The sequence below is a fragment of the Pyrus communis genome, chromosome 14, assembly GCF_963583255.1.
Source record: "Pyrus communis chromosome 14, drPyrComm1.1, whole genome shotgun sequence".
NCBI lineage: Eukaryota > Viridiplantae > Streptophyta > Magnoliopsida > Rosales > Rosaceae > Pyrus > Pyrus communis.
In genome coordinates, this window is record NC_084816.1 from 10,308,539 (window position 1) to 10,336,164 (window position 27,626).

The 27,626-nt window shown below is 37.2% G+C and overlaps 2 protein-coding genes across 2 annotated transcripts; one reads left to right on the plus strand and one right to left on the minus strand.

Annotated features, from left to right (window-relative positions):
• Positions 1-963: 963 nt before the first annotated feature.
• LOC137714354 (uncharacterized mitochondrial protein AtMg00810-like) lies at positions 964-2,625 on the plus strand. The gene is made up of 2 exons (XM_068453592.1): positions 964-1,194; positions 1,609-2,625. Exons 1-2 carry the CDS (start codon positions 964-966, stop codon positions 2,623-2,625), a joined length of 1,248 nt encoding a protein of 415 aa, XP_068309693.1.
• A 10,183-nt stretch (positions 2,626-12,808) lies between these two features.
• On the minus strand, positions 12,809-26,000 carry LOC137715125 (chromatin-remodeling ATPase INO80-like). The gene is given in 24 exon segments (XM_068454352.1): positions 12,809-13,437; positions 13,439-13,620; positions 13,708-13,866; positions 13,977-14,174; positions 15,446-15,602; positions 15,709-15,803; positions 16,223-16,330; positions 16,451-16,708; positions 16,860-17,411; positions 18,713-18,859; positions 19,024-19,254; positions 19,794-19,851; positions 19,934-20,095; positions 20,664-20,789; positions 22,165-22,337; positions 22,410-22,490; positions 22,616-22,724; positions 22,841-23,262; positions 23,630-23,740; positions 23,896-24,096; positions 24,209-24,641; positions 24,757-25,141; positions 25,320-25,407; positions 25,609-26,000. Coding segments are annotated over 24 exon segments (4,539 nt in total). The 5' UTR covers positions 25,669-26,000; the 3' UTR covers positions 12,809-13,394.
• Positions 26,001-27,626: the final 1,626 nt, after the last annotated feature.

Genomic DNA, 27,626 nt, shown 5'->3' on the forward strand with positions numbered 1-27,626 from the left:
TGCACCTTGTGTATCTGTGGATGGATTCAAATACTATGTCATATTTGTTGACGAATGTACCAGATTTTGCTGGCTGTTTCCTTTGCGAAATAAATCAGATTTTGTCTCTGTGTTTGTTTCCTTCTACCAATATGTTTTTACTTAATTTTCAGCCAGAATTAAGATCTTACGAAGTGATGGGGGGGAGAATATATTAGTAAATCTGTTCAATCCTTTCTTGCTCAACAAGGCATTCTTCATCACAAATCTTGTCCCTATACCCCTGAACAAAATGGGTTGGCTGAGAGAAAGCATAAACATATAGTTCAAACTGCAGTTACTATGTTACAAACTGCACATTTGCCTTCTAAATTCTAGATCTTTGCCTGTCAAACAGCAGTTTACTTAATAAACAGAATGCCATCTCCTGTTATTCATAATAACTCTCCATTTGAACAATTATATTATGTTATCCCAGATATCCATCATCTTCGAGTCTTTGGGTGTTCTTGTTTTCCATTGTTAAAACCTTATAACAGCAACAAGTTTCAACCTAGATCTACTAAGTGTATATTTTTGGGATATGCCTTGAACTACAAGGGGTACATTTGTTATGATCCTAGTCATGAGAAAACCTATATATCCAGGCATGTTATTTTTAATGAAATAGATTTTCCTTATGCCACAATGGTTTTCAAACCCAAGTTTTCTGTGTCACAACCGTCTCACTCTACTGTTCCCTATTCTTCTGTGCTTCCTAATCTTGCTAATATCCTGGTTACCCCTTCAACATCCTGTCCCTCATCGCAATCATCTAATCTGCACCATTCTCCGCCTAATATCCAATCTTCCTCTCAACCCTTGTTTCCTCCAATACCATAATCCACCAACTCACCTGCTTCTCAATCCATTGTTGCTCAAGATTCTTCTGTGGTACCTAAGTATAGCTCAGAAACCTTGCAAGTGGTTCATGATATTCCACCAATGAATCTGCACCCTATGCAGACACGATCTAAAAGTAGGATCATCAAGAAGAAAGTTTTCTTAGCTTCTGTTCACAGTGCAGCTGAGGTTGATTTAACAACAATTGAACCATCCACTTATAAGTCAGCCTTGAAAGTTCCAGTTTGGTATAGTGCAATACAAGAGAAGATTGTAGCTTTGCATTCACAGGATACATGGAGTTTGGTTGATCTGCCACCTAATAAGAATTTAGTTGGCTGTAAATGAGTTTTTAAAGTAAAAGGGAATGCTGATGGGAGCATTGCCAGACATAAGGCTCAGTTGGTAGCAAAGGGGTTTAGCCAGGAACAAGGATTGGATTATGGGGAAACGTTTAGTCCTGTGGTAAAGCCTACCACTGTCCGATTGGTTCTTGCTCTTGCTGCACAGTTTAATTGGCCATTAAGACAACTTGATGTTAAAAATGCATTTCTTCATGGCATTTTAAATGAAGAGGTGTACACGTCACAACCTCCTGGGTTTGAAGATTCTAGATATTCATACTTAGTGTGCAAGTTACACAAGTCTCTTTATGGGTTAAAACAAGCTCCACGGGCTTGGAATGATAGATTTACTTAGTTTTTACCACAGTTGGGTTTCAGCAATACTTATTCTGATTCTTCACAGTTTGTCAAGTATGTTGGTGCTGGAATTGTGATACTTTTGTTGTATGTTGATGATATAATCATCACTGGAAGTGCAGCTGCAACAATTCAACAAGTTATTGCACAGTTAACTAAAGAATTTGAGCTTAAGGATCTTGGTCCTTTACACTTTTTCTTGGGCATTCAGATCACTAGAACTGCCTCTGGTTTGTTTCTATCTCAAGAGAAGTACATTCAAGACTTGTTGAAGAAATCTGATATGTTGGATTCCAAACCTGCAGTCACTCCTTGTTTGCCTTACAATTGGCTTCTTAAGGATGATGGACAACCTTTTAACAATCCATCCCTATACAAAAATATCGTTGGGGCCTTGCAATATCTTGTATTTACCAGGCCTGACATTGTCTTTTCGGTTCATCAAGTTAGCCAGTTTATGCAGGTTCCAATGATATATCACTTCACTGCAGTTAAAAGAATATTAAGATATCTTAAAGGTTCTCTAACTCATGGCATTCGTTACAGCAGTGGAGAGTTGATCCTCAAGGCTTTTAGTGATGCTGACTGGGCAAGGAATCCTAATGATCGCTGGTCAACTACTGGCTTGGTGGTATTCCTTGGAAATAATCCGATTGCTTGGTCTTCTAAGAAGCAACAGACTGTGTCTAGGTCGTCAACTGAGGCAGAGTACAGGGCATTATCATCCACTGCTGCCGAGTTAGATTGGGTGCAGCAACTTCTTACTTTTTTGAAGATACAACTTGAGTCTACTCCTGTTTTATTCTGTGATAATATGTCTGCCATTGCCTTATCCTTTAATCCTGTGCAACATCAACGGACAAAACACATTGAAGTAGATGTTCATTTTGTTCGCGAACAAGTGGCTCACAAGAATCTCCTCGTGCAGTTTGTTTCCTCCTCAGAACAGTTTGCTGATATCCTCACCAAAGGTCTCAGTTCACCATTGTTTACTACTCATTGCTCCAACCTCATGCTTGGGTCATCCCAACCTGAGCTTGAGGGGGGATGTAAGAGTATATAACTGAATCATTGAGATTGTGCCATTTATCAGTAATACAGTGGCTAGATTGAAGAATATGGTTGGGATATTTTAGCTATAATAAGATCAAGATAGTATATAACTAAGTGTGTGTAAGAAGATTGTATTAAGTAAAAGTAATAAAGAAAAGTAGATTTCTTTCTCTCTCTAAAGTCTTCTCTCATCCTCTCTCTTCTCTCTTAAGTTTTCTTTCTTCCTGTGTTCTATGTTCTCGACCTATGTGTGGTATGGTTAACATAAACTACCTTAAATATCTACTATAAACCATATTATATGGTTAGAATAATACGTGGCTACTCAACAATGAGAAGGAATCCCTCCTCAAAAGGATTCATAGCGAATTCACAAAACTTTGTATTTATGATTGATATCGTAACTTAATCAATGTCAAGATCTATCTCTGTAAAAAAAATCAATAAAATGTGAGATTGTTTGATCATCAAATTGTATAAAAACAGATAGACAAATTCAGTTAAAGCATTACGGAAACAACCATAGTTTTGATTGATTTTTTGGAGAGATGATTTTTACATAGTGATTTATAATATTAAAGATACCCCTTATAACCATTAACTTTCGTACATTGGTCATAGAGATTTTAAGTCCCAACAACTCCTTGTCCCTTGAGTAGCCAAATTAATTCTATATTGCATATTCTATAGTTATTACTACAACTGGTCCTTAAAGTTGACTCAAGTCATGAAAATGGTCACTCACGTTCAAAATCAATCAATTTTAACCGGCAAGTAGCTCCTATATGCCCGAACCCTAACTAACGACAACATCCAGAAAGAGCGTGATAAGGATCCGCAGAGGAGTTACTAAACCTTGTTTGATTTCTTTGGCTCGCAAGTACAATCAAGACAAAGAAATATAGCAATGGTCCCTCAATTTTAACCAAATTGGAGTAATGACCCCTCAACTAAAAATCTATGACAATTGATCCCTTAACTCATCAAAACATGTAGCTTTGGTCATTTTCGTCAACTCCGTTAAAACTTCCGTCAAAATTAATCACGTACCACACATGTGAGGTCAGAATCAAGGGCCAAATATAGGAAACTAAATGAAAAAAAATTATAGAAATGGTCCATCAACTTTAACCCAATTGGAGAAATGATTTGTCCCGCCCTAATCCCGACATACATCCAAGACAGACACGTGACGTCACCAATATCCATATATTCAACAGACCCCGCCTCCGAGATATGTACAAAGCATAATTCAAGATTCGAATTGTGTGGTAATTTTCGTATACTTTATGGCCGCATCTAACCTCCTCGTTAGACTGCCTATGTACCCTAAAAAGGGATCAAGTCATTCGTAGTTCACCAATCACTACAATTTGACATATATCATAGTCTGTTCAAGCCAAAAGGCATAACATCCCTCAATCAATCATTAGAACTTGACAAGCATGAAATTACTAGACTCAGGGCTACATAACAATCCCACATGACAATCAAGATTTTCAATTCATCCATCACATAAATCACTATGTTTTACATAATACCGCAATGCATAGTATGCAACATCTCAAAGAACAGTCAACGAACCACAATGTTATTCTCTAGCCACATTGGTCAACGAGTCTAATCATAATAATAACAATCGTATCCAACATCATTAATTACTCCAATTAATTAGCCCTAAGAATTAGAGATTCACTATATTAACATTTAACTATGTTAATCAATCGGTAAGATCGCATTTCAATAGACGAAATTTAATAAAGAATTCTACATAATTCCCTACCTGGATTCCAAGTAATAACATGAAAATTCTAATTTACATACTTAACTTCTACTGTGAGCAATTCCTACTCACTCAAATATAAGGTCGGACTAACTTCATGGAAATGACCAAGAGTAGGGATTCCAGACCACTCGACAAAATCCAACCAAAATGTGATCGCCTATCGAAATGTACCAAGTACAACTAATCCTCATCACCCCTAGAATGTGTATGGTCACCCATCGCGGATATACCAAGCATGATCACCCCTGAATATGTATGGTCCCATATCGCGGATATACCAAGCAAAACCATATGCATAGTTTAATAATGTAGCCAATGATCACCAATCGCTGATATACCAAGCATGATCACCCCTAACAATCCCCCATCGTGAATATACCAAGCAGGACTATATCCTATAGCTCTAGGTAGTGATCACCCATCACAGATATACCAAGCATGATCACTCCTAGAATGTGTATGGTCCCCCATTGCGGATATACCAAGCAGAACCATAAGCATAGTATAATCATGCAGGCGGTAATCACCCATCGTGGATATACCAAGCATGATCACCCCTGAAATACATATGGTCCCCCATCGTGGATATACCAAGTAGGACCATCCATGTACCACTGCTACATGGTGCAATAAATTCAACACATAGCCTACCAATACCTCAACCCCTATAAGTTACAACGTAGTCACCTACACCATCAACTTCTCATGGCCACCAACTAATATGTCACACAAGCATATAAGCTCTACATAATACTTCTAATAGGATTCTAGGACCACATTGTCATAACATTTATCATACTTATCATTCACATTATTAAGAAGATAAATAAACACATATATATCACAATATGACGTCCCATACACATAAACCGATGTAGATATTATCTGGGATAACTCACTAACCAATATATGCCCACTAAACCCTACATAGTCTCTAGTAATACTAATTTTAATATTTAAAGATCAATTCGTAAAATATTGACCAAAAGTCAAGTCTTTGTCAACGGTGGGGTCCACAACCCTATACAAGTCAATCTGGAACATCCGACTATGAATTTCTGATCCATAACTTCCCAAGGGTCTCATTTTTCTTCTAGAACAATTTTCTAAAATTTCAGAATGATCCAACGGTCGGATCTTCGCCAATTGCTAAAATTAATTGACGGTCCACGATTGAATCGCCTCGATTGACGGATCTCCGCCATTTTTCATACCTGGGCCAAAGTCCAGTTCAGCCAAGAAGTAGCCTGAAATCGCCTCGATCCGCCAAAAACCTCAAGAATGGTGAACTTCGTCGAATTCGAAGCTCCACCGCCCCCAACCTTGGTCAGGCTTTGTTCCTAGTCTCAAGAGGGTTTGAATGAGGGTGGTGGTCGACGATGGTACCTGCAAAATTAGCGGATTGCCGCCGTACACCCAATGAACCCACCAGTGCAATTCTCGCGAAAAGAACCCCTAAAAATATTAAATCCCTATTTTATTTAAGAAACTTCTAACATCCGTTACTTCTCTTTTCTCGTCTCAATTCACGAATGGTCTTCGCCTATGTGCTCGTGGGGTTGAGCTCAATTCGAAAACATTAAGAGTGACCCCCAAAGGTCTACGGATTTAAATAATTATTTTCAAAAATTCAAACTTTGTAATTAAGTAATTAATATAAATTCCCAAAAATAATATAAAATCTCCTTAATATGTAGTTTGCAATAGTGAAATCCAGGAACGAGATTTCACATGATCCCTCAACTTTAACCCAATTAGAGAAATGGTCCCTCAATTTTAACCCAATTATAGCAATCATTCTTTCAACATGACTCGTTTTGATGGAAGTTCGAACAGAGTTGACGAAAATGACCATAAATGCACATTTTAAGGAGTTAAGGGACCATTGGTCATGAATTTTTGATTGATTGACCATTCCTCAAATTGACCATTGCTACAATTTCCTCTTGCATTTAAGGGCAGTAAACAGTAGGAAGAACAAGGACAAGTAGGGGTGGGCACTTAAAACCAAAAATCAAAATCGAAACATAAACCAAATTGGACTATTCCAAACAGTTTGGCTTTACTATTTTGAAACAGTTTCGGTTTTGAAACCGAACCATAAAGTAGGAAACGGTTTGGTTTCGGTTTTGGCTTTCAAAAACCATACCGAAATTGAAATCAAACCGCACCATAAATATTAATAAGCAATTAATTAAATTTCCATATTAGATGTCATGTTTTAATAGGTTGTTTGTTATAGTCCATACATTTATTATGAATCCAACCACACTAGAATATCATCAGTCATCACTTTCTTTCTCTTAGACATAATATCACCACTCATGAGTAGGGGTGGGCACTTGAATGCATTGTCCTACACTGGATATGTGATCAACGGGTAAATGTTCCACATAAAGGATGTTGAGAAATCGAATTTGCAAGGGAAATAATGCATAGCTTCCTCATAGATTTGAGGGTGCAACCATGCAAGTCTGTTTGCTGGGCAAGTATAATATACATCTAAGGATGACAATTCTAACCGTTAAACCCGATAACCGTGGATAACCGCCCGACTAGATTGGATTTGGATATGAAAATTTGGGTATATTTTGGGTATGGGGAAAAACCGTGAATATTATTCGGTTATGGTTTTGGATATGGTTATAGGGGTCCCCAATCCGTATCCATCCCTGAATCCGAACCGAGTAATATATAATATAATTATTCATAATATTAAAGTATTAGAAATATATATATACACATACACACACATATGTATATTCATTATTCGCCAAATCCCTTACTTTGAGTGTAAATACAAAAATTGCATTTTGTGGGAAAGTTCATAAGTTTTGATATGAATCAAAATCTATGAGAATTTAATGGTACTTAAGGGATATATCAAAGATCTGCCAACATTATCAATGTTTAACTTTAATTTTTATGCTCCACAAGATCCATTCATTAAATCATTTTATACATCAAATATTTAATGACAAAATTAATATTTATTAAATTATCATGTGTTAATTGAATGAATATATTTTTTGTATTTACAAAGATGGATATATAACCGTTAACTGATGAGGAATCCGTTATCCGGTGGGTATGGGTATGGATAATACTCAATGGTTAATTTGCGGTTATCGATATGGTTGATTTTTGTGGTTATGAGGATGGATATAGCATTTCCGTCTCCAAACCGAATCGTTGTCATCCCTATATACATCTGGCATGAGTCCATGACATTGGATCACATGTTATATACTGCACTAAATATGCATTTAAAGTTGCAAACCATTCATGCATTTCATATTTCCAAGCCTTAAAATTTTTGAGTGGCAATTGGTACCTGGCTAGTAAATAAGGTTGCTCGGTGAGGACTTTTTACTGTTTTTTAATGAGGGATTAGTTTCATTTTATATACTGATTATGACATTTTGTAGCGGTTTGATTAGCTACTACTTAGAGCAATTCCACCGTAGATGGGTGTTCGGGGGACAGGTCAGAGAAAAGGGGCCCGAGGCCCTGTGGACCGGCTCCAGCGTGAAGGAGCTCGAGTGGAGGTGGAGGCCCGAGCTCCGGGCCCGTGAAAAATTGCCAGCCCGAGAGCCCGAGTGGATGTAACGCCAGCGCTGACGTCAGCCTGGCGTCAGGCCTTTTTATATATTTTTTCTGTCAGGCGCGTGCACCCCACTCGCGCGTGAGGGCGCGTCGGCGACACAAAATAAAAAAAAATCAGTAACTTTTTAAGTTACCGTTGGGACCCACGTGGCTTCCCACGGTCCGTTCGATCTCAACGGCTCTTTAACTTTGACCATTCGATCTCAACGGTAAAAAAAATAAAAAAAAAAGGTCCTATTTAATATCCACCGTTCGATCTGAGATCAACGGTGGATATTAATATGCTTTATAAATAAATAAATAAAAGAAAAAATAGTTTTAAAATTAAGAAAAGTTACCGTTGTGACACGTGGCACAATCTGGAGTGTTGGAATTCAAATTTTTTTTATATCCAACGGCAAAGATTAATTAGTTGGATAAAAATTAAAAAAAAATTGTAAAAAATTCAAAAAAAAAAATTGTTTTTACTTTTCTATAAATACCTTCTCATTATCATCTACCTTACACTACAATTTCATATTTTCTCAACTACTTTCAATCACATTCCTTTCTTTCTCTCAAAGTTTCAATCCATTTTTTTTTTCAACAAAATGAGTACTGATGCAGGTACGAATTGGTCGCTTCTTGAAGATGTTGCGTTGTGTACTAGCTGGGTTGAAGTTACTCATAGTTCGCTTACGGGTAATGAGATGCAGTTGCGAGAAATGTGGAGTCTTATTCATACCAATTATCTTGAGAAAATTGGTGGGAAAAGAATCAAAGAATCGATGTCCAGTCGTTGGAAATTACTTAGCCAATCGTTTAGTACGTGGAGAGACGCTTTGGCACAAGCTAGTACTAATATTCAAAGTAGGGAAAATTACTCGGATCAGATAACAATATATTATTTATTTGTTTGTACTATACCCAAATTTACATTATAATTATTTATTTGTATTATTTATTTGTTACCTACTTACATTATAATTATTTGTTTGTATTATTTATTTGTTACCTATTTTCATTATAATTATTTCTTCTCCCGCATTGTGTAGGAACTTCAAGCACAAGCTTGGTACGCTGCCAAAACCAAAAGCAAAAATAAATCATTCAACCTGTGGGAGTATTGGAATATTGTCAAAGATTGTCTTAAATTTAGAGTTGTGCCTGTCGGTCCAGAAGTTTTCATGAATAGCACCTTTCTACACTCTACACTCGATCATGTCTCGCATGTTCATGAAGATGATGCAGAAGAAGTGCCCGAAACGCCCCTCCCTGAACAAGTGTCAAGTTCGACCCGTTATCCAATTAGGCCTCAAGGTAAGAAGGCTTCAAAGAGAAAAGGGAGTGCTTCCAAGAATGATTATGCAAAGTTCATGGAAGAACTTACTCACCAAGATGAATTGACTTTGGTGAGGGAAATGGCGAAATATGAGGCTGATAAGGCTAGAGAGGACGCAAAAGCTGCAACTATTGAGAGAAAATTTCAGGCTAATGGGAGAGAAAGAGAGCTACTTAGGCAAGAAAGGGAACATGTTAGAGAAGAAAGACGGGCTCAACGAGATCGTGAGATTATGAACACACCTTTAGAAGGGAAGTCTCCAAATTCTAAATTTTTTTAGAAGTCAGAGAAAGCGGACGTGGTGCGAAGGATGCATGCAAGAGAAGCGAAAGCAAGCCAAGATGGTCCTAGCACCACAAGAGAAGATCATCCTAGCACCACAAATTGGTTAAGTGATGATGAATAGAGTAGTTTTTGTAATCAGAGCCCATAATTTTCCAATCACTTTGGGTTGTAATTTATTATTTATTGAATATAGTACTTTATGTTGTTTCCAATTTATTGAATATTTATTCAAATGAATTTGGTAAGTTATTTATACTAAGAGAATATTTATTGAAATGACAAAAACACACCAAATAAAATTACATAAGCATACTGAATAATAAAAAACTCACTAAAAAAAGTACATAAACATACCAAATAATAAAACACACCAAATAAAATTACATAAACATACCAAATAATAAAACACACCAAATAAAATAACATAAACATACCAAATTCAAAAAAAACACACTAAATGAACTTAATTATCTTCAGCTTGTTTCAATGCCCACTGGTGCTCTATCAAGTCAATTTGTCGGGCATTGTGCATGTCTAGCATTTGAAATGCAGTATATCGTTGAATGAGCCTTTCATTGTAACGTCCATCCCTTTGTAACGGATCATGTTGCACGGGCTCTTCGGTGGCATCATGAGCACAATATATACATGTTCTTGAATTGTTCATCATGTCTGGCTCATATTCATCAACGGCTTCATAATCGTACTCATCTTCCACAATCATGTTGTGAAGAATGATGCACGTCATCATGATGGATCGAAGTAACTCTACATCAAACAATCTGGCAGCACCTCTGACGATCGCCCAACGAGCTTGGAGGATACCGAAACAACGCTCCACATCCTTCCTGCACCCCTCTTGACAGCTTGCAAAGTGTTTTTCCTTTGCACTTCGCGGACGTGGCACTGTTTTGACAAATGTTGACTACCGCAGGTAAATGCCATCAGCTAAGTAGTATGACCCGTCGTACATACGTCTGTTGACCTTATACGTGACTTTTTGTGCCTTTCCTTGCAGGACATTGTTGAACACTAGGGATTGGGCAAGGACGTTAATGTCATTTTGAGCTCCTGGAACCCCAAAAAAGGCGTGCCAAATTCATGTATCAAAAGATGCCACCGCCTCCAAAATGATACCTTTTGCTCCTTTTTTGTCCCCATAAGCGTCTTGCCATGCACTTGGATAGTTTTTCCACGTCTAGTGCATACAAGCAATGTTTCCAATCATCCCAGGAAAACCACGCATCTCGGCCTTCTTCAGAAGCCGTTCCAAGTCCATGTTTGTAGGTTTCCGGAGGTACTCTGCGGTGTAGATAGATTCGATTGCTCCGCAAAACCTCATCAAGGACTCAAGAATTGTTGATTTCCCATCCTCGTTATCTCATCCACTTGGTCTGCAGATGTTCCATATGCAAGCATCCGCAAGGCAACAGTAATTTTTTGCTAAGGAAGGAGACCCATAGCACCAAAAGCATCATTCTTTTGCACAAAGTAAGAATCATGGTTGCAAACAGCAATCATGATTTTGTTGAACAAATGTCATTTCATTCTAAAACGATGTCTAAAGTACGTATCAAGGAATGCACTATTAGGGACAAAATAATCGTCCAAGAGATTCATACCTCATCGTTGTCTGCTTCTATCAAGGTTTTCGGAATGGCTGGGCCTGCAGATCTGAGCCACAGCTTGGATGACTCGACGGGAATGTGAGGCTCTGCCCATTCTTACTTCGTCATCTCTCATTCTACGCTCCTCATCCTCTTCCTTCTCATTTTTTGCCACCTGGTGATTGAACATTCCTTCTGATTGGTTAAACAATTCTTCCGCTTCTTGATCGAGTTCCCACATCATCCTTGAGGAAGAAGAAGACATTGTAAGAAAGAAGTAGAAACTATGAATAATGATACAGATTTTTGTGAAGAAGGAAGCAGAAACTATGAATAATGATAAAGATCTTGAGAAAATTGGTGTGAGATTTGTGAGGATGGATGGTGGATTATATGGAGGATTCAGAAAGGATTAGGTTGTAGATAATGCCACGTGGCATGCCGTCATTCGTTAAAAATTTGATGGAAATCTATCCTCAAAGATTATAAACAGATTATGACACGTGGCGCGACGTGATTGGTTAATAATCTTATCAGAAATTTATCACCAATAATTGTATTTTCGGATAATGACACGTAACGTAATGAGTACAATTAAAAATCTTATCGGAAATCCATCCCCAATAATTGTCCTTTCGGATTTTATGACAAGTGGCACAACGATAACGATTAAAAATCTTATCCGAAATTACAAATAAAATTATTTTGTATTATTTAATAATACTTCGGATAATGACACATGGCACAATGAGAACGATTAAAAATCTTATCCGAAATTATAATTAAAATTATTTTGTATTATTTTATAAATAAATAAAATACTAATATTTTATTGCCTATTGCCAAGGTTATTGAAGTGTAACGGTGAAGATGCAAAAACGATTACTGTTCATTAAGGGCAGTTATTGTTCATCAGGTGGATTGAATAGTGAATAGCCTGGGGGGAGGGCTCCAACGCTAGAGTTGCTCTTATGTTTAATTTGTACCCTTTAGGAGCACTCTCTATGATGTCTAGATTGGGAAATGCTTAATAATATGTTCTAATGTATGATGTCTTTCATTTCAAGTTATGATTTATGATCTTACTAGAAACTACTTATCTTCTAGATAAGTTTTTTTATTTTTTTTTATTTTTTTTTTTATTTTTTTTTTTTAAGTTCTTTGTTGATTGCATTCATGTAAAACTTGAGGTAACGAGCGTTTCGTATTTTAACTTGTATATTTTTTTCTTAAAAAGCAAACCGAAACCGTTTGAAACCGCACCAAACCGAACCAAATGGTTTGATTTCATTTTGATTTTGGCTTCAAAACTGCACCGAACCGAACCGCAAAAAGTTTTGGTTTCATTCAAAACCGCACCGAAGTGTACCCACCCCTAAGGACAAGCATATGAACCAATATCCTCTTGCATTTAAGGGCAGTGAACGGCAGGAAGAACAAGGACAAGCATATGAACCAATATTTGATGAAGCATATGAACCAACATCCTGACTCCTTCGAACTCCAGACGCCGCTGTTCCCATACGCCAATTCCAACGAGCAGAAAATATAACAGATTTTGACGGCAAGGACTACATTGATGTCCGGGACTTAATATGAGAGACGGCATTAATCGATTTTGAAAGTGGGACCATTATATTATTGGAAATGTTATAACTGATCAACTTGATTGGTTATAAACACCATCATCATCAGGACAACACAAAATCTTTGTTTGGAATTTAAGTTGACCCATGAACAGATTATGTGACAGAGAACTGCAAGTTGATTTCATATACAATTCCCCTCGGTCGAGGACCTCGGCCGGAGGCGTGTAGACGTTCCGGGGACAGGGCTCACTGACAAATACATCTACCCTTTGTACAGCTAAAAACCAGAAAGAGTAATACACTTATATATACAACCCTTCTCCATCGAACGATTTGAAGGCCGGTGAACCCTGAACAAATTATGAATATGTTGCACAAACATCATACAGCTCTAACTTTGTTTCCTGCAACTCTACTCCCGTCGTTTCCAGGCACAATGGGGCCAGCGACAAAACGACCTGGAAATGATGCTCTTGCTCATCACGCAATTACAGTCAGCTACTATACATGATATTACCAAGAAAAGGGACTGCCTTCTGATTGAGATCTTTCGCCAGGATCTGCTTTGAAACTATGAGATCCAAACTAATTCCTTGGTGGATACTGTGTCTGTTCTGGAACCGCAGAGTGTGGCAGTAAATGCCGGCCCAAGATTTTCGTTCACACTCTTGTTTGACCTCTTTGGCCTCATGGGTTTCGTAGCTTGTAGATCGGTATTTGGTAAGGTATCATCCAACTCATATCTATCAAGTTCGTCCATGATTTGTGAATTCTTCGGCCTTGTACTTTGCCTGCCAGTTGCAGCTTTCCTCTGTCACAGATACGATAATAAGCATTACATTTTGCCAGGTGCTAATCCTAGGTGTAAATACAACAGGTTCCAGATAAAGTTCATTACCTTTTTATTATTAGATTTTGCTTTTTCGGCATCTGAAGAGTCCTCATATCCGGTGCCCTGAGGTGCGGATGCAGGGTTTGTTAAATCTTCTAAAGAGGCATCCCCTTCTGCATCCACCCGGATACCCTTTGTTTGTTTCTTCTTTTGTCTATCCTTAACCTGAAAAACCCATATCATACAAATTACGATTTACCAAATTGTAGAATGCAACATAAATTGAGTCACAAAAAAGTTTGAAGAAATTGAAAGACAGACAACTTAAACTGCACCTGTAACGGAATTTCTCTTAATTTCTGCTCCAGCTGAGCGTCATCCAGAAGTAAAGATACAACATCCTCAGGAGCCAAAAGATCACCCTGAACATGACCACCCATCATTACAAGCTGCTGGACAGTATTTTTCTGACTTGCTCGTTGCAGAATCTTCTCTTCAACTGTTTCTTTACAAATCAGTCGGTACACGGTAACCTGTACCATGAGTACACGAGAACTTATAATTATATTTAAAAAACAAAAAATCATTTAATACTGATAAATGCTACTAGCTTCCAAATGGCTTGACCATTCTATCTGTAAAGCCATTTGTTTGCAATGTGCTTCGGAGATGCCTTGCTTGATTATATGGTGTCTCCCTTGTCTTGTTCCCTATTACACAATCTTCACTAAAGTTTTTAATTTGGCTTCTGTATTGGTATGCCCCCACGAAAATCCCAGAGGCCAACCCTGAATATGAAAAACTTTATGATGGTAATGCCCCCATGAAAATCCCACAACAAAGCTTTTCATAATGTGCCCATGTTACCCTCTCCGTCATAACTGTTGGGTTGCTAACGTGGCATCAGATTTTAGAAATTTCACAAATTATAATTTTTGTTTAAAAATATTGAAAAAGAAAAGGCATACCCCACCCTAGGCATCCCTATCTCATGTCGGTGTCGGCATACCCACCCCCTCCCCACTCCTCCCTTGTCTAACACCCTTTCCCCACTCCCTCACCACACCCCCTCCCGCCCAATACCCCCTTCCCTACTCCTCTAATGCCTACTCCAAATTACCCAGTTGTCTAAAATTCAAACCCAAAGGAAAGATATCAGGAACAGTAATATTTCATAATCACAAACTAAAAAGCCATGGTTTTTGGACAGTAGGACCACCGAAATGGATTGTCAGGGTGGGTTAGGATGCAATGGCTTGGGCGATGAGCAGAACTCAGAGGTGAGGGTGGACCCTGGCTGCAATAGGGATGGGGGTAGGTGGTGGAATCGATAGCGGAAGGGGGTTGGATGCTGGCTGCTATAGGGAAGGAGGTTGGTGGCGGCGGCCAGGGAAAGGGTCTAGAGGCTTATTTTCTTAAATTTTTTAACCTTATTGGATTTGATATTTTTTTTGCTTTTAATCTACTTTTTCCTTTTTTTCAGTCATTTATTAAAATTTAATATAAATAAATAGATATAATATTATATGATCCATGTGAAGCTATACCGTTGAATCTGTGGGCCCTACATGCGTGCCGCATAAGCAGAGTAACGGTTTTTAGATGAGAACGGACTCAATGGAGTTGAGTGGGACGCAAGATGAAAGCACAGGGTAAAGTGACCCATTTGCAAGTTCAGGGGGGAAAGTGAGGTTTTTGTCAAAGCACAGGGAGGAATATTAATTAAGCCTCTATCAGTCGCTCAAAGAAAACCAAATTTGGAAAACAGAAAGTCTATGCCTGGATTCAGCAAACAAAAACTCACATCTTTTGTCTGACCCAACCGATGAGCTCTATCCATTGCCTGTAGATCCAAGGTTGGATTCCAATCACTTTCGTAAAATATGACAGTATCGGCAGCTGTCAAGTTAATGCCAAGTCCACCAGCTCTTGTACTCAGCAAGAACACAAAAATATCACTCCTGCAAGAAGACAATCATCTATTATAACAATGAATAAGTGTGCATTCATAGGAGTTGATAACAGATGCAGCTCATCAAAGCCTTCATATGATAATGAAATCCCTACCGTTCCTGGAAGTCCCTAACCATGTCACGCCGATCCATAATGGTGGAGGATCCATCAAGTCGTAAGTATTTATATTTCCTGTAGTTCATGTAGTCCTGCACATCAAGAGTTATCAGCAAGAGAAATACAATTTGTACTATGGTACAGTAAAAGTTTCCAAAAGGACAGGCTGACTAGCAAATAACTCAATTAACTTAAAAGCCTGATGGGAACATCTAATTCAAGTTTGTCAAAACATCTTACTTATCAACAAGTACAAAACTAAAGGGCAACTACCCTATATAAACATTTCCTTAGGCACATAAGGACGCATCATGTATACTGACTAACATGATCACACCTATCTTAAAACTTGGATGGTGATTGGGGAAGAGGAAGAATAACTTTTGACTTTCTTTTTTACAGTGATCCTCACTGTATATAATTAGGTATGGTTGAAATGGGAACAGAATTAGAAAATCCAATGTGAACCCACAAACCTAGAGCAACTAAGGTCCAATAAGAAATGAATTACCTCAAGAATATTAAGCATCTTCGTCATTTGAGCAAACAAGAGAACACGATGGTTGTCTGCCCTCAAGCGTTTCAACAATATATCAAGCGTCTGAAGTTTCCCAGAATCCTATATATAAAGTAGAAAAGCTCATCTTTTTGACACTTCAGTATAATCCAAAAACACAGAAAAAAAACGTGTTCACTAGAGAATATGAAAAGAAACCCAAAAAAGGACAAACAGTCTTACGGTGAGCAATTTTGCTGGGTCAAAGCTTTGCATGGGAGGACAAGACCCAAAAATCTTGTATGTTAACTGAAGAGCAGGATGTGAAACAGGCAGTTCAGAATCAATCTCTTGTATTAAATGATGTGGAGTCTCAGGTTTTCTGGGTCCACTAAAGTCGGATGTGCGTGCAAACCCAGTAAACAACCTCTTCACCCAAGGGTATTGCTGTTCTTCAATCATTTTGTAAGCAAAGTTTCTATCTGAGCAATGGACAGTGACCTATCAAAATTATACAATCTTGATCAAGTAATATCAATCTAGTGTTAACAAAGATAACGACAATTTTTTTGCTGTTCCTTTAGGGTCATCCTGAATAACCAAAATAATTATAAAGGAAAAAATAAGGTAAAATGAATAAATATAAACATACTGGGGGAGCTCTAGTTCGTGGGATGAATGAGTATACTGAATGAAGAAGCCTAGTGTTCGAGAGTAGCCTATCCCTATGAGAGACAACCAAAGCCTCGAATGGATCATCACCAGGTCCTGTAGCCAATTTCTTTTGAAGAAAGTTAGTTACAGATCTAGAAGGCATCAGCAACATTCGTGTAACAGCTCTCACTTGTCCATTCTCAAGATGACTGCATTCAGAAACATCATTCATGGTTTCCATTAGTGAGTCCACAATTCCATCCAAAAACTGTCGGTCCCATCTCACAATGGAAAACATCAGTCGCTCCATAAAAGAACCAGTTCCTAGAAATGCCACCTCAGCAGGGGACAGATCCATCATACGAGTAAAGCCAAAGGTTCCACTTCCAACAGATGAGCCATTCTCTTGCAAGAGTGTTGATTGATAAACATTTCCCGGTGAAAATATGTTAAAATATTTCTCAAATGATTCTTTGTAGACACCATGTCGAACTGCTGAGCAAACAGTTTCAGAGCTCCGAAGAATTTCTTGATAGAAAAGTTTAGGGATCTGGATGAAACAAAGAAATTCCATTTTAAAATTTTAGTCAGTAAGTTACCGGAAACTAAAAGCAGAAATACCAGTTCATGGACGCAGCTGGTTTAATTTATTTCTGCAGGTGAATAAGTATATTGCAAATATTCCATTGAGATACACAAGTGATTATTGTGCTAGCAGTTTTGTAAAAAATAACATCATATTAAGCAGGTATTGAATTTCCTCTTCAGACATCATTAAAAGATATCCACCTTCGAAATACAGGTCCAATCTGCATAGGTCATAAGAACATGAAGGGACATGATTTCTAAGGGGTTATACATAAGAACATGAAGGAACATTTTTACATAGCTTTGAGCTACTTGAAAGTACAAGTTTCGTGGTCCATCATATTGTTAGGATTAGCCCAGTACCTAACGGCTTAAACTTTTGAAAATAATGGTGAACCAATAAGCATATCATTCTGCAAAGCATAAAATCCTGCGCTTGAATCCTGCAATTGCAACTAATATAGGTTGCATTTCACGTGTATGGCTTTAGTGGTGGAGAGAGAACCCACATGTGAAAGGGAGTGTTCGAATCAATGTATATATAAATTCTTGGCTCACATAAAACAGTTTTAAGAATTCGATAAAGTACACATGTCATGATTGACAAGAATAAGTTCGGTCATGCAATATTAGTTTGCGTGGTAAAACATTAGTTTAGGGATGTTGTCTTTGACTTTTTCATTTTACTCTAATAAATCATCACTTAAGATTACAAGAAATGGGGAACCTGTAACTTGGAGGTGTAACCATGAGACTTCTGACTCAGTGTCTCAGTACATAACACATACAAATCATTGAAATCAAACGGCCATTTCATTTCCCCTTGCACTTTCTGACCATCTCTAATGTCTCCTTTAAACATTAAAATCTGATAAAGCCCCCCTGGATTTCTGAATCAAGTTACATAGCTCACACAACCAACAACACACAGAAAGTACAGATGCAGATCACATTAGAATTACATGTTGTGCCAGAAAAATGACATCAAATGGTGTGATGCCTGCAAATTACTCATCAAATAATGGAATTACCCTCGAGCCTCCCTCTATTTCAATTTTCCCTCCTTCACCTCTCACCACAAGACCTACGTACCACCCTCTCTTTCTTTCTCTCTCCCCTTTTGTTCAGTGACCAGTATGTCATGTGTAGTGTGCAAGCAAAGTGATTATTTCACCTATGCACTAAAGAAAAGCTTATTTCATTTAAAGAACACAAAAGAAAACTACATAATTGGGTAACAGGAAAAAGGATCTAAGAAAGTACCGAGTATGTTATAGGATTTTGACCTCCTGAGTAGTGCACATCCTCCAACTCCCCAAATGGAGGAGCTAGAAGAGAATTTGGTATCTCACTAAAGTATAGATATGTAATTCCTTCGTTCCTCTCAAATAATTCGGGATGGTTGCAGACCTATCATTGCACAAATAGAACACTTGATGTGGACAATATTATGGAAAATAAAACAACATAATTAAAACACATTTAATAATTGTATCGCACGGTTCGCACCCTATACACTACATAAAATTATGACAAAAGAAAACCGCAATGGATACCAAGTTAGATTAGCATACCTTTCTCAGCTGAATGACAATATTCATCAAATTCAAAATTTTCTTCTCACTAAGATGACCGCGATTGCTGTCAAACAACTCAGCAAGAGATATTTTGTTCTTGATCGCTTGATAAAAAGCTTGTTGCCGAGGGCTCAACTTGCAGTGCACAGTAACCTCAGTTTTCCTGGTCAGCTCAGAAACCACATCTGCTTTAACTCGGCGTAGCATGAATGGCTTTAATATGGAGTGCTGTGAGGAGAATAACGACAGAAGCAGTCAGCAGTGTTCCACCAAAAAAAAACAAACAAATTTCACATTTCATAGCACAGGTCAGACATTGGGACGGCAGAGAGGTGTGAGGCAACAACGCTGGGATTACTACAAAAGATTAAACAAGTATATACACTGATTACGTACAGTCAACGGATACAGGAAGATGGAATGATGGAATAGGAAATGATATCATATAAGCTTCGTGATTTCTTCAATACAGAGAGTTATAGTTGGGCCAATATTGTAATACGAAAAACAAATCAACCCTTTTCTAGTCAGAATGTTCCATAAAAGTTTCTTTGACACACACTAGTTTTAGCCAGAATTTTAAAGTGGATTATATACATTTTTTCTATTCACAATTTACAGGTCTTGCAAGCAGTAGATATTTGACAGACCAGCATTTTCCAAAAATATTAAATTAGGAACATTAGATCAGACCGAAGGGCCAGGAATAACTACAATCAATCCAAAAATGTACTAATGAATACAAGTATCAGCGTCAGGGTACTAACCAATCTGTTAAGCTGGTGCTCGTTCAGAGTACCCCCATGTTCAGCATGGTTTTCAATTCTGGTAATATTTGAGAAAATAATTAATTATCAAGAATACTTCATGATTTTGCGGGTACAAATTTCAGGTCCAAGATGCCTACCCTTTTGAAAACCACTCATTGAATTGTTCATGGCTGTCAAATAAGGTTGGCATAATGAAATGTAGTAGAGCCCACAACTCTGCCATATTATTTTGTATAGGTGTACCGGTAAGCAGCAAGCGATTTCGACAATTAAAGCCTAGAAGTGTCTTCCATCTTATGCTGTAAGATCAAAATATCAAATGAGATATGGATGAGCATGCACAATTTTAAGAGATACGAATGAAATAAATGAAATCAAACTGAATGGGATTTTTCGAGTGTCAGCAGGTGTAGTTGAGTATTACTTAATATAATGGCTAGTCCTAGGATCAAGGGGAACCAAACCAAAATATTATTATGGCTGCAAATCTAACTAGAATGTAAAATCAATGAGTTGTAGGAAACTACTTCCATAAGAGATGTCCATGCTGGGACAACTCAAAACACGTCATGTACACCCCTGGACGCTTCTTTGGATGCTCAAATAACAAACCTTCATTTACTCATAATATTTGGCACTCTAAGATTAACACGGTTTCTTAAATAATACAACAAAAACACCTGGTAGACATGAAAATCTTAGGATATTTGGCACTCCAAGATAAAAATGGTTTCTTAAATTTGTTTCATCTTTATGGCACCTGGTCTCACTTTATCATACATTCAATATGCCACAATAATGGAAGACCACATACTATGATTATGTTCAAAATCCTTAATAAACATCAAAGAAGATTTCAGTCCAAACCTGTTAGAACTTTTTATTGCTTGGGCTTCATCTAATACCATATACTGCCATTTCACACGTTTAAAATACTTTCCATCAGCCACTAGCAGCTGGTAGCTGGTAATGAGAATATGAAATCCAGCATCCCTGAAAAGAAATTAAAAAATAATTGATCATTTAACACAATAACAGGAAATAAAGCATGGGATTGCTCGGGTGGCTGATTAGCATGCTTTACCATATATAAATCATAAACAAAGAAAGTGCCTTTCAAGGGGTGCAGTATTCTTTAGTAGAGTTGAGTTCAACTGCTTGAGTGGTCCGCAAGGAAATTAGCAAATTCTGTTTTTTCTTTGTTTCAATTTGCAGTTTCTTTTTATTTTCAATATGCATGCACAAAAAAATAAAATCAATATGCATGTATGTACTTGTGTGCTGTTATTGGCACTCCAAAATAGTCAATCTGCACTCCCCCCATGAGAAACTTAGGGGAGAATAATAGTAGAGAGATAGCTACCTTTTACTTTTCTATGATGTATATAGTTTTGTGCTCCAACAAATTTTGCTACTTTGGTTGCCCAAATCCCAAAGAATAAGTCAATCCCCTATTGTGTCCTTATTTTTTTCCGCACAAGGGATAATAACACAACAATTTCAAAAACCAACACGTATTGCTGTAAACTTCCTTATAAGGTTAGCCATAGTAAGTTGTACAGATACTTCAATGGCTAAAATATCTAACACAAACAAAATTACCAAGATACAGAATTAATGAAATAGAACACCATCCAGGGCCAGCCCATGGGTAAAGCCACTTAAGCAGTCACCTAAGGCCCCCCCTTCAATTAAGGCGTACTTTTGAGAAATAAAAGTTTAGCGACACTCTAATTACCGTTCTCTCTACCCCTCTCCAAATCTCATTTGTCACTAATTGACAGTAACTATATGAGGGTTTTTTTAATTATTGACATTTCATGCATCAATGAAATAAAATGTCCTAGCAAAACAACCCTATTCATTTCGTATTCAATGGTTTTAAAAGTGTAATTTCCCATATAAGCATAAGCATCAATGAAACACAATGAACTAAATCTTCGTTCCCATACCAATATGATAGTTGAGATTAACTAAAACAATGTTCTCTTTTAATAAGCTAAAAGAAGAAATTATATAAAACTGGCTGTAGTTACAACCAATTTACAGGTTCTACTGTTTTTTTAATTACATAGTGTTCTCTAAAACCTATATAGTTCTTTGTTTTATCAGTATTGTTTTCTTTGTTCACAATTGCTTTTTCTTAAAGTAAAGAAAATAGGATTTACTGATTTCAGTAAGAAACTTTTGGTATACAAAACTTTGTCAATATATTCCATGTTAACACAAAATTTTCCGTCTAAGGGCTCAAAGTGTTGCAAGCCGGCTCAGACACTGTCTCAAACATTAATGTACTTCCAAGACTGGCCCGTTACCACCCTTATCTTCTCTTGAAAGGGTAAATAATAGCAAGGGCAAAGAAAATTACCTGCAGTAAAGTTTTTTAGCAGTGATCTTTTTCCTAAGTACCTGACGCTCGTTAACTCCTCCCCAGTATGGAAGAGTTTTTAAGTCAGGGCAGAAACGACTAATTTCATCTGCCCAGTTGTTCAAGACAGAGGCAGGAGCAACAACCAGAAAAGGCCCCCAAATATTTTTCTCCTGAATAGCTCAAGAAATCCAAGTTACATCAAAGACAATCATTATGCATAAAACAGCAAGTTGAACTATTACCTCAGATAAATGAGCCAAAAATGCCATGGCCTGAATGGTCTTTCCAAGGCCCATTTCATCAGCAAGGATGCCATTTAAACCCTGATAAACAGAAGAAAATAAAAGAAAGAAATAAACCCTTTAAACAATAGATCAAGAGAAAATGAATCCGGGAAATTAAACCGTACGTGTATATATTATGTGTATCTATTTAGGTACAGACTAACCTGCTCATAACAATTAACCAGCCACTGGAGACCTTTAAGTTGATATTCTTTAAGGGATCCTTTGAACAACTCCGGCGTCTGAACAGTTGATGTTACAGGCATTGTGGAACTGCACATATATAAATAGAAACATTATCAGTTTGGCTGAAAAAACCTTGCCTCCAATTTCCTGATACAGTCCAGAAAAAAGGCAAGACTAAAACAATAAAGGAAAGAGTAACTGACGGGTTATGTAGATCTATACTACTAGCTCCAGCAACATCCTGTGCTGCCTCAGGTTCAGCATCTTCACATAGCTTCAAATACTCATTATCAAATTCACTGGTTATCTTTTTCTGCTTTGAAACTGCCACTTGAGCTGCTTTAAAAGCTGCCTCCTTCAGTTCAGCCTCCTCAGGGTCTTCTTCCTCATTAGTTTCATCATCTGAGGAGCTCAAAAATGCTTTTTTGTCCCTTTTTTTCCCCTCACCTACAGGCAGATCTTCAGATGGCTGTGAACTTGACTTGTTCTGCATAAAGTGACTGTAAAGTTCCGTTTGCTGTATAAGAAAATTGAGCCTTTGCTGCTGTCTCTTTGCTTCTCGAAGCTCCTGTTCGCGCCTCAAAGCTTCAGCTGCTTCTTTCTCCTCTTTCTTCCTCACTTCCGCCTGCAAGTGTCCATATTTAAAATTAAAATAAAACATTACCAAGTTTGTGTCAAAGAAAAAAAATCAAATATACTATTTCTCTTTAGGATCGACTCTCAAGAACCCATTACAACCAAATAACGCAAGATAACCTTCCATACGAATAATAATCAAAATTATAGACAGTTAAATCTCTAAAGGAATGATTAGACAGAAGATCTACAGAACTTTAGCCAGGAGCTTTGAAGCATATGAATTTCAGGCCAACTGCACATTATTAGAGATGATTAAATTTAAGACCAATAGGATTAAAGGACATGCATTTTTATATTTTCATGCATATACTTCTTGTACTCGATGCACTTCACAGAGGAGAAGGGAAGGATACCATCTCTTTATCTATTCTCTTCCAAAATAGTAGCATGTCTCTGGCTAGTTTCCTTGTACGAATTGCGGCACCCCTCATCAATTTAAGAGATCTACTGACCTTCAATTTCACCTACAAAGAATAAAAGAGTAGACAGCTTCAGTATAAGTACTACGAATGCCATCTGATGAAAATCAAACCCCAGTTTGGGTATCGGAATCCACATCTCACATTCTGTGAAGGGGAAACAAGTAGAAGACTACATAGAGCGTACACATTATAAGTACCTCTCTTTGACAGTTCTCTGATACCCTCTTAGCATAACCTAGTTGCCTCTGGTGAAAACTTGAAAAAATCCTATGATGCCTTGGCATGTCTCTTCTTACTATGTTTGCCCAAACTTTCCCAATCTTGTCCATTTCCTCCTTCTCAATCACAGAAGGGTCTTTAATAACCTGTTGCTTCTTTGGTAGACTTCGTTCAATGATCTGCAGGACAAGACATTAATGAGAAACCAGCCCAAGATGTAACATGAAAAGGAAGACACACCCACAACCCAGCCAAAGCCCACCAGATAATCATAAGTGAAGGAACACAAACCTCATATGTGTCTCCTTTCTCCAAAACTTTCACATAGTAGACCTGTAAAACACCACCTTCAGACAAAATAGATCTCTTTATATTTCCAGCTGCACCCTCTGGGATGGAAGAGTTTAACCCAATATCAGAGACCTTGAGGCTGAACTTTTGAGCTGAATCCGAAGTGGGCAATGCCTTAAGTCTAGCTTGAAGGGATTCATACTGGGAATGGGGATCGCCCATCCCTGCCTGGCCTTTAGGGCCCAACGTTTTGTCACTGGTCATCATTTCTGCCAAGGATCCCAAGTCCAAAGTGCCTCTTAAGTAAACTTCCTCCACCCGAAAATCTGAAAAGCTCGGTAAGTGCAAAGATGACAACAGCTTATCATAAATTGGTGGAATCCTGTAAGTGATATCATCTCCTATATCCAGATAAGGAGGTTCATACATTATTCTGCATGAAATACAGAGATGAAAATAAAATAACCAAATAATTTAATATAATCATCATATATGCTTAGCAATTGGAAAAACCCATGCTGAAATGGAAACTAGAGGAGAAAGCAAACCTATAGGTGCCACATTCTGGTGCCAAATCTGCATCATGGTGGTTCACTGGTTTTTGAGGATTAGAATCATTGAGCCACTCTGACGAGGTTTCCATTTCATATAACCTCCCCTGCTGCTCATTGCCCAGTTTCCTAGATTTTAAGCCCTTATTACCCTTTGGAACTGAAATCCCTATCTGAATTGGTGCAGGACTTGATGAGGAATCCTTGAACCTCCTTTTGTACTTCTGAATGTGTTCTCCAAGCATTGATCGATACCTTTCTTCTGTAATGCGTGTCCCGTAATAACTGTCATCGTCCTCGTAGTCACTATTTTGGGATCGCCTTCTTTTTTTCACTGAACTCAGTTCTCTGTCAGACATCATCCCGTTACCAACACTTCCATCTACGCATGCAACCGGCCAAAAATCACAAACATGCACATCTATAAGTCCGCTAATCACCATTCCAACCGACAACAACCATATACAAAATGTATATCACACATGCAAATCTTCAAGAAAAAAATCAAATAAAATTGGTCATAAAAAGCTTAACTCCAAAAACTAAGACAAACCGCCTACTTTGGCTACCTCTGCTCTCATCCTGACTAGTATTCCCATAATAATCGAAATCGTCATCCGGTCGTGGAACTTGACAGTTCATCAAAGACTACAATGTGCAACAAAAATCAACAAACTTTAGTTCAAAAATATAAAATTCAACATTCCGAATTCAAAAACAAGTGAATTAAAAACACTGAAGCGCAAAATTTACCAAAAATTACCAAATCAAAGCAAAGCAAAGAGGGCAAGAGTGCGGTAATTCGAGCAAACAAAGAAAACCCATGCGAGAAAATTTGAAGTGACAAACCTCAAGATTGAAAAGGTTGGAGTATGAGAGAGAATCCTTGGGTTGCCTTCGGTGTTCCATGTGCTGTGGGGCGAACAGAAGACCTAGGTCTTTCCAGAAGGCGCGAACCGGCCACTGTCGGCAACTAGGTCTTCAATTGGACACAAACCCCTGCTTTCACAGCCCTAATCTGCACGGCGGCTCTCCGGTCTCAGCCCCTCCGCAATGGTTCATATAGCCAGATTGTTGGAGAAAATATATGCTTCCTCGGTATAGTATATAATTAGAGTAGATTTTTTATTGGCTGCTTCTGGCCATTACAGCCACCGTTTTCCCTGTCACCGCCTACGGGGATGGGGAACGGAAAAACGATAAATTGGGACGATGGTCCCTCGACTATACCTGAATTGCATTTTGCTACTTGAACTTTCATAATAATTGGTTCCATTCCCGAATTAGCACTTGAAATATTTTTCATAATAACCGGAACACGAGTGCTACATTACGTGTTTTTATATAAGTAATGAAAAATTTTAATATTTAAACTATTAACTTAAATATTTTACTATTTATTTAATAACACGAAATGTATTATTCCGTATTTTAGTAACATTAAAAAATCTCTAAACTCTCGATACTCAAGTGATCATTTTGGTTCAACTCTGTCAAATTTTTCATAAATTTTTGGACATTTTCGTGTGAGCCCGTAAATTCATACCAAATTTTTATTAAAAACCTATTAAAAGAAAAATGAAAAGGACTTGAGAATCCAAACATCACCAAGTAGCATCCCACTTTCTATGCACCACCACATTGAAACCCAAAAAATCTCCGATGCCTCCACCTCTTTCCCGCGCTGCCACATCAGCACGGGCACAATTTTATTATATTTTAAAATATAATATTAAAGGCATAAAAAAAAATTAAAGGATAAATATTATTATATTTTAAAGGCATAAAAATAAATTAAAGGATAAATATTATTATATTTTAAAGGCATAAAAATAAAAAAAAATTTGCCACATGGCACAATTTTGGCAAGCCACATCAGCACAAATGTGGATCCCGTATTTGCCACATCATCACTTAAAGGTTTACTTAATAGATTTTCTAACGGATGTATGAAATTAAAATAAAATAATAAGTAAATGTATGAAATTGAATTGTTTTAAAAATGTTGTAAATAATTAAAATCAACCGCAAGCCTGAGAGGGTAAAATGTAATTTACCCTTAATATATATAGACACTTATGCTCATTTCCTTGTTTTATGTTATAGGAGTCAACTAATAAAAATTAAATTTGAAACATGTCATTTAAAAAAAAAATCATTAAAATTCTTTGAAATCTGTCACTTAAAAAAAATTTATTAAAACCATTTGAAATCTATTCCTTTAAAAAAATCTATTAAAATTTTCTGAAATCTAAATTGACTGCACCCAAAAAAATCAAATTCTAATGCCCAGCTAAAAAATAAGAGCATCTTCAAAGAAGATGTCAAAATCCTATGTGGAATGTCATTGTACATATTTGATATCAAAAGTCTCCCCAACTGAAATGTTATTTGTTGATTGAATTTGAAGACTTAATGATTTGCTATCAAATTTATTTTTAATTCATTTTAATAGTGGATCTCTTATTCCATTAACATTTCAATCAATAAAAATTGTGTTTCAACATTTTTTTTAATAATTACAATAATTGAAAGCTGTATTTAAATAATAAAATATTAAATAAACATAAAATTTAACATAAGACTTCAAATTATCATATTAACCATTAATTATAATTTAACTCTTATAATTTGATTTTTTTTTTTTTTTTTTTTGAAGATGGTCTAAATCGTAAAAGCAAAAAGGGCACAATCCCACTAACCCAAAAAGCACAGCTGCAATCTTCTCGCCACAGGCTCACCCAAACCTCCCGGTCCCCAACATTCACTATGTTAGAATATAATATTGTAAACTTTAGTTAGTTAGTTAGTTAGAGACATTGCTCTCTCTATATATACATCATTGTAATAACTTCTTGAGGAAGAAA